General features: G+C 34.8%; 2 protein-coding genes across 2 annotated transcripts in view; one reads left to right on the top strand and one right to left on the bottom strand.

Moving 5' to 3' along the window:
• LOC111498058 (two-component response regulator ARR11-like) overlaps positions 1-2,092 on the top strand; it is a 4,004-nt gene extending 1,912 nt beyond the window's left edge. The window contains exons 2-4 of the mRNA XM_023149112.1: positions 916-1,281; positions 1,352-1,434; positions 1,502-2,092. Of these exons, the coding sequence (XP_023004880.1) occupies positions 916-1,281; positions 1,352-1,434; positions 1,502-2,092 (1,040 nt within the window). The remainder of the gene's footprint in view (positions 1-915; positions 1,282-1,351; positions 1,435-1,501) is intronic.
• Positions 2,093-4,822: 2,730 nt separating this feature from the next.
• On the bottom strand, positions 4,823-6,599 carry LOC111498057 (pectinesterase-like). The gene is made up of 2 exons (XM_023149111.1): positions 5,597-6,599; positions 4,823-5,520 (listed from the first exon to the last, which is right to left on the bottom strand). The coding sequence occupies exons 1-2, from the start codon at positions 6,597-6,599 to the stop codon at positions 4,823-4,825; spliced, it is 1,701 nt and encodes a 566-aa protein (XP_023004879.1).
• Positions 6,600-8,569: the final 1,970 nt, after the last annotated feature.

Genomic DNA, 8,569 nt, shown 5'->3' with positions numbered 1-8,569 from the left:
TTTTTTTTTTTTTTTTTTTTTTTACAAAAATTAAAATAAACCAACAGTATAAACAACACATTATTAAAAATACGACTAAAATTATATTTTATTAATTAATTATTTTCTAGATCAATGTTATTATAAAAAATTCCACACATCATGCCAGGACTATATGGTACTCGAGTGTGCTTGACCAGCTATTACCATGCAAGAGCGTATATATATAATCTAAGCTTTTCTTATTTGAACGATATCTCGAATTTAAAAAAAGTATTATTTTATTAATTTTTTAGTTTTTATTTATATTCATCGATCTTCTTAACGTAAATTTTGAAATTCTTTTTGTCTCGAGAATTGTTCTTTCCTATTTTAAAATTTTTTAGTTTTTATTTTTTTTAAAATTTATTTAATAAAACTATTATCAGCTATTTACTAGGTTTTATGTTTTATTAAAACATGTAACAATTCTAAATTTTTTAATAAATATTGTTTTTCAAAATTTACATAAAATTGGATGCATAACCAATCATACATTTCGAATTTCGAAAACGTAACCTTTTATTTTTTATTTGTTCAAAACTAACGGTAAAAATATCTTTAAATTTTTTTAAAAAGTTTAAAAATATTATTGAGAAGGGTTAAATTTGGAATTAAAAAAAATAATAATAAATTTAGAGTTCATTAGTAACGGGAAAGTAGTACAGGTTTAAAATCACTAAAATTAGGATGTTTTTTAGGGTCGTTTACTAAAAGCCTCTTTTAAGGGGTTGAGATTTGGTATATACATTCCATCTTGATTCTCAATACTCATCTGGCGGCTGCCGGCGGGCGGCGGGCGGCGGGCGGCGGGAGGTGCTGTAAGTTCAATCTCTCAAAAGTTCTTATTTTTCCACCAAATTATGAGTTTTTGTTCTTATTTGTTTCTTTATGCAGTGATGATTCTTCCTGATTTCTCCGATGATGTCCCCTCCGATGGGTTTGATGTTCATGGCGGCGGCGCTGATTATATTGTTCAACCCACTGCGCCTAATCAACCATCAAAGGACAACCCTTCCTTTGTCTCGCCGGATGTAAACCCGGTCGGCGTTCCCCATTCCTCCGGCGATGTCGATGGACGAGTCACAATCTTGCCTGTAATCGATGATCGGACTGGAAGAAAGACTTCTTTGAAGGCTAAATCTTCCAAGAAGAAGAATGGTTATTATCATCGTCGGAATGGAGAGAAGAAGGAACGTCTCATATGGACGCCAGAGCTTCATCAATGTTTTCTTGAATATTATAACAAATTTCCAAACGAGAGTAAGTTCTTAAATTTATCCTAAACCCTAAAGACAAATTATTAACCCTAAACTCTAAACTCTAATTGCAGAGCGAGTTCCGAAGAAGATTTTGGAGGAGATGAGACGGAAATTTCCATACGTTACGCGAGAAAACGTTGCAAGCCATCTTCAAGTAAAAAAATTTTTATTTTATTTTCGTTCTTGTGAATTGTTTGATCTAATACAACTTTTCAGTGTAGAAACATCGATTATATCTTAAACACTCGAAGAACAAAGAACAGGGAAAGTTATCAAAACCCTCCACCAAATCAGTACCTCGCAAACAGATCAATGAAGAATTCAATATCCATCAAATTCTCAATAACACAGTCATTTCCACTTGCCCTAATGCTGTTCTTCCTCACCAAAGCCATTCAATTTCCATAAACCCTAATACACAGCCACCTCTCCAAACCCATACTCTCCAAGAACCAATGCAAAATCAAGTCTTTTCTCAATTTGATGATACCCATCTTATAGAACAAGACATAGTGTTGATCCCATCTTCGTTCGACCCGTGGAACGATCTTCCCTATTCGAATACGATGAATGTCTTTGACCCTTTTGGAGGGCAATCATCAAATGCAGCTTCATGTTTCCCTGTTATGGTTGACAATTTTGCTCCTCCAATGCTATCTAATCATCAATTAGTGATATCTAACATTGATTGCAATGGTTATGGTAATGACAATGGTAATAGCTTTCATCCTATGATGGGTAACACTTTTGGAGGTTTGAGTATCAATAATTACTCCAATGGTGCCCTCCAAACATTTTTGATTATAACATGAATTCCCAATTGGATAATGTTCAATTTCATGATATCAACAATATCTATGCTCTTGGAACCTATCCTAATCCTTTGCAATTTGATTATTCTCTGAATTTCAATTTCCAAAACGAGTTGTAGGTTGGTATATTTAAGATTGTTCATATATGATATGATTTGATTCGGACGAATCGTTTGTTGTATTGAGCAGGTGCAAGATTTTGATCAAGGTGTTCAATCCATGTTATACCCACCAGCTACTCATCTAGTAGACTACTATGCTTCTACATTGCCACAAATTTATGGTAGCCGCCATCTTTACTAAATCTCTCTACTTTTTTTAGTTCGAAAAACGATGCATCAATTTCTCGATTATGATTCTTATATGAATGAAAGAATAGACGAAGAATACGAGCGATGGATGGAAGAATGGATGGGGACGACGACGACGGAGGAATCGGTTGGTCTTAGGTTTTAGCTTTGTATATGTAGCTGCAGCAGATTCAGTGGCATGGTCCTGTCTTTGAGCTATGTTCAAAGGATTTTGTTTTGTCAGACATTCACTTAGGAATGTTTAGGATTTAGGGTTTAGATGTGCCACTTATAGTTATTTCTTTAGTTATTGATTTTAATAAAATTCAATTTTATTTGAATTATTTACGAGCTATTTTAATTTTCTCTTGTTCGACTATTTTGTTGTGTTGAGAGAATATTATGCGTTATAATTTATTTAGATATTTTGAATTCAATAAAATTTTGATTCTTGTTATTTCGATTTTTTTTTTATGATGATTTTGAGATAGAAATAAAATAGAAGTCGTACTCTATATTTTTTTTATTTTAAAATATATATTTTTATCAATCTTTAATATATTGTTATTATTTATAATATATTGGTATTATTTAGAATGAAATCGAGTGAATGAAAGAAATTGATACAACTTGGTGGTCGTTAAACGATTATTTTGTGCAAAGGACAATGCTCGGGAAGTTCGCATTCTCTCTCTTCTCGTGGCTTTAGGGCTTCATATTTTAGTGACATGGGTGTAAGGGGTCATTTCCCAACATTCACAAGATATTCCCATTGGTGGAGGGCCTCATGATTTTTTAAGGAATCGGAATGTCTCAATTTGATACAACCTTAACAAAGGTCTTAAAGTGTATCACAACTCGGAATCAGAATGTCTCAACTCGATACGACCTTAAGGTCTTAAAGTATCATGTACCAGTATAAAGGAGAACTTGTTGTAAGTGACAACTAACAACATCAAAAGATGTAAAGTCTATCGTTAAGATAATATGAAAGACAATAAACGGGTGTAGTCTGTTTATAGAGTCTGCCTATGTTCACAAGACCCGAAAGAATGAGACGACAGATTTATGGCATACAAGATTGGGACATGTTAGCTACCATAAGTTGAAAAAAAAAAGCTGATTATGAAGAAATCCCTTAACAAAGGTCAAAGTGTTTCGATTCTTAGATACTTAACGGTTTGAGGTAACATCTTTATTGAACACTTTGAATGTCATATGTCAAATTGTGACCCGGATCTCGCAGATATTTCGATTCTAACGAATGATAATGCTATAGCTTCAATCCGATTAAACAAATAGTTGGAATTCCGAATTCCCAACGTGATACATTCTTGAAGAGCCCGATATTCTTCTTGTTGATCAACGATTATTACAATATCGAGTAACCCCGTCATATATTTAATCCCACCCAGATATGTTTGCAGGTGAGATAATTGTTTGAATGTCATATCCAACATGACAAACATGCTACTATGTCGATACATTATCAATTAAATTTAAGAACAAAATTATTAAAACAAAGGTAAATATTTATGAGATCAAAACTAAAATATAATATTTTGATCAAATCTAAATTGAAGTTCCATATCGGATGGTCTCATTGTATTTTCTGTGATACTATTGGATGAAGCAACCATATAACTAACGATATTGATTTAGTAGCAAGACCCGATACTATTGGATGAAGCAACCATATAACTGACGATATTGATTTAGTAGCGAGACCCCTTACACTAGCTCGGGCATCATCGCTGTCTTAACGCAAACAGCCAAAACAGAGTAGAGATTCAAATGGAGGGATGTGAAGAGAAATTCAGTCAATTTAATTTCTTTTGCTATTTTGAAATTTTTTTTATATGTTTGAAAACTAAATGATTAAAATTATATTTTTTTTATATTTTGAAATTTATAACCATTTTTTATTTTAATTTCCTTTTTTAGTTTAAATGATTCAAGAAGTCTGAAAAGAAGCCCAGAGAGGACAATTTAGTTTAAATGATATTTTTTACAGCATCGTGGCTGGCACCCTTCCTCCAATCGATGAGGGATCGCCCACAAATCCAACCCCCTTTGAGGCCCAACGTCCTTGGCACACCGCCTCATGTCTAATCCCTTCAGAGAACAGCGAGAAGACTGGCACATCGTCCAATGTCTGGCTCTAATGCCATTAGTAACGACCCAGATTCACCGCTAATAGATATTGTTCTCTCTGGGCTCTTTCGGACTTCTTGAAAGGTTTCCACACCCTCATAAATGATACCCTCATAAATGATTTTTTTTTTTTTTTTACAAAAATTAAAATAAACGAACCGTATAAACCAACACATTTTATAGTAATAACTATTATTAAAATAACCAAAAAAATATATTTTATTAATGAATTATTTTTTCAAATAAGAGATCAATGTCTTAAATTCTAGGACTAAATAGCCATGTTTTACACTACCATCATGCCAGGACTATATGGTACTCCAGTGCGCTTGATCCAACTATTACCATGAATAAAGAATGCAGGGGTGAAGTCAAGGGCGTGCTTTGCTGAGATTTGTTTAATTCCCCTCCACTTAACTCGATTCTGCGTTGCTGCACCGGGTCCCCTATTTTCGAACTCTGAGTAAAACAGAGTCTTGAGACCAAAATCGGCTTCCCATGGAAGCCACCCTTCAGGCTGTATCAAGTCGTCGATTTGGCATTGCATGATGATGGTTCTTGAGTATTCCTTCCATGGGCGGCCGAGGTAGGCCTTGCTGATATGGCGAACAGGAAAGTACTCAGGGTCGGAAGAGATGACGCAGTTTTGGAGTATGATACCGGTGGGTTCTTTCCTCTCGGTTCGGCCTTGGGCAGTGACAATGCATTGTTGATTCTCTAATGGCTTCCTCACAATGATCTTACAATTCTGGAACACGACAGCAGCGTTGCCAAAGATAAAGTCGATGGTGCCAGTGATGATGCAATCTCGGTAGAATTGACGATGGGTGTGAGCGTAGAGAGTATCTTGATAGCCATCCATTCTACAATTATAGAAGATGGACATGTCGGATTGAACTCGAAGTGCCACGGCCTGATGTTTTTCAGCCCCAGCCGAATTCTCGAACCATAAGTCTTTTCCAATGAAGTTGACCCCATCCACCGCTGTTAAGAACATGAAAACATGTTATCACTTGGTTGAATTCACAAGAATGTGATCATAAAATAAATGCTAACTTACCAACTGTAGCAGTTTTGAATGTGTTTGTTCCATCCTTGAAATTCTTGCTACCAGTGATCTTGGTCTTATCCATGCCATCTCCAATCATCATGACATAGGTCATGGATTTGTCAACCAATACTTGCTCTTCATAAACTCCTTCCTTAACATAAATAATAAAGGTTTTATTGCTAAACTTCGGGACCGCTTGAAGAGCTTCATTGATTGTCGTATACTTTCCACTTCCATCTTTAGCCACTACCACATCGGCATTAACGTTAGCGCCAGTGGTTTGGAGTAGGCCTCGCCTATCATTGACCCATGATGACTCTTCCTCATCGTACTCGTCTACTCGGAGTTGTCTCCCAAATGATTGAAGCCCCAATGCACGCCACAAAGAGGTCACAATGGCTGTAACCTCACCCACCATCGACAACCCATTGATGGTCATTTCTCTAGACGTCTTCAACAAATTGGTCATCTTTTCCCCGGTATCACCAGGGACATTCTTGAAGCCATCCAAACAAGTTTCTTGATACGTTAATGCGCCACTCAACCAAAGCCTAAGAGTTTCAATATAATTATCGATTCTATTCACAGTAAAACTATCGGTGACTTTATCAAATGACGTTAAAAGATCGTCAACCGCATGATCTATGAGCTCTTCGCACGCATCAACCGCTTGCTTAGCCATTGGGTCAGTAGCTGATTCTTTCAAAGTGGGGGAATCTGCAATGGCCAATTTGAGTTGATCAACGGCATAATGGAATCCTGCCTTGATCAAGTCTCGTGGGTCTTTTGAGTCGCGAGTTGCATTCACCAGAACTTTCTCACAGGTTTCACGATAAGATGTCGGTTGACACAGAGACTTAACCGCTGCGGTGGACATCACATCCCCCGCCGTGCCGCCACCACTAGCATTGTCATTGACATTGTCGGCCGCCACCGCCATGGCGGCTAGAAACAAAGATAACAGCATAAAGGTAGTGATTTTGTTCTTGCATCCACCGCCGTCATATGCCATGTTTAACCTTTTATTTTTCTATTTTTTCCTTTTTTGTTGGCTAATGGGAAATGGGAAATGGGAAGCTGAAGAATTGCTTGTCTTCTGTTCAACAATGGACTGTTTTTATAGTTGAAGATTTTAACTAATTTCCGACATTACCGTTAATATAGTTAAAGTTGGAGAATTCTATACCGGTAATTTTTTTTAAATAAAATTTTGATTTTTCTTTATCTAAATTTAGCTGGTGGGTACTGATTTTTTTTCTAAATTTAGGATTATATTTAATTAATTTTAGCTAATTTTGTGTTCAGATTCTTCGGTGATTACGTTAATTAATTAAATTAAGTCATTTTTAAGTAATCATTAATTATTCAGTAGAAATTAATTAACTCATATAAAATTAATATATTTATAGCTGGCACAATTGTATTTAATTATACTAATATCAATAGCATAAGAACACTACTAATTTTGCTTCAATTTATCTTATGAACTACTCATAGATTGTTCGTATAAAATTTATCGAATTTCGAATTAGATCAATTAAAAAGAACAGTTTTTTTTCAATGGGTTTGAATTGAATTTAAATGAATTCAAGTAGACGAAAGAATTGAATTTTTTTAATATGATAAGTTCGAGGAACAAAAGAAATTGCATATGGTCTCCAAAAGAACAGATTTTGTAATGTGCCCTAAATTTCTAAGCTTTCAATGTCCATTTGAAAGGCACCAACTTTGGGATGGGTCAATTCTTGTAGAGTATCTCCATATTTTCATTGGTGGAGTGTCTCATGATTCTCTTGCTTTATTCCTATCTCCTACACTAAAACGAGCTTCAAATCTAATAATTTGAACTAAACGATATAATAGTTTTGCTTGAAGAGCCTCGACTCGTAAGACACCAACATCAACGAAGACCATCTAACCTAATTTGGAGAAATCGTTATCAGATCGTATTCAACCCGACAAACATATGATAACACAAATTAATGAAAAAACGTAGTTAATTTAGGATAAATATTATTTTTTACTTTTATGTTCATCCTAAGATGACACGTCAGCTAGATCAGATAGGGAGCAAGAATATTAGTACCTATTGACAATTGTTGAAACAGGTATCTAGATATCCTTCCATCTACAAATTTGATGGTGACATGTTAAATGGACGAGTAATTAAATAAACTATGATACATATAATTTACTATAAAAAAAATGTTCTTATACCTATAGTTTCAATAATCTATACCTATTTATACTAATTAAATAAACTAACAAATATTTGCGAAAAAAACATTTTTAATTCCTGAATATGGACAATAATAATAATAAATACAACTAATAATACATTTTTTTAATATAGAAGGAAAAAAAATATTTTAAAATATTTTGAAAAAGAAAACGACCAATGAAAAAGGTACGACAGGCATGTTACGGTGGGTGCGTCACCACCAGGACATTGTAAGCTAAAAAAAAAGGATTATTAGATTTTAAATTAAGATTAATAATAAATGAAGAATAATCCCAATCATTGTGCCGACTAGCAGATGCCAACGCCTTTGATTCCATCACATCACTACCACGTGTAGCTGGCCACGTATCATCATATTTAAACTCTCTCCCTAATCCTACATGGGTCCCACATTCTTCTTTTTCTAATTTTTTTTTTTTAAATTTAACTAATTTAAATTGAAGGTTGGACAACTCACGGGCAGGAAAAGAAAAAAAAGAAGGTGAAGGGTGTGAGGGAATAATGAATAAAGAGGAGGGTGGCTCACAAGGCTGGCATGGTTCTTTGTTCTTCTTCTTCCCCTTGAACAAAGCTACCTCTAATTTCATAGAGCCCGTGGCCTACTTTCTACACTAACCAACAATTTTTGTCACAACTTAGATCGATCTGATCATCATTGATCAGAATAAGAACTAATCCCAGAGGAGGAAAAGTTAGTTCCTCAAATGGGCAATCAGGGATGGGTTGATCAGAATAAGAAC

Source organism: Cucurbita maxima, unplaced genomic scaffold (genome assembly GCF_002738345.1).
Source record: "Cucurbita maxima cultivar Rimu unplaced genomic scaffold, Cmax_1.0 Cma_Scf00024, whole genome shotgun sequence".
In the NCBI taxonomy this organism is placed as follows: Eukaryota; Viridiplantae; Streptophyta; class Magnoliopsida; order Cucurbitales; family Cucurbitaceae; genus Cucurbita; species Cucurbita maxima.
Note: the sequence above shows the minus strand (reverse complement) of the source record. Positions and strands in the feature narration are given on the sequence as shown.

What these genes read in the sequence shown, in the direction of transcription:
- LOC111498057 (XM_023149111.1), bottom strand. Translation starts at nt 6,599, where the DNA reads ATGGCATATGACGGCGGTGGATGCAAGAACAAAATCACTACCTTTATG. An exon ending in ATTCAAAACTGCTACAGTTG is followed by an intron (nt 5,521 to 5,596) that starts GTAAGTTAGCAT and finishes TGTTCTTAACAG; the next exon opens with CGGTGGATGGGGTCAACTTC.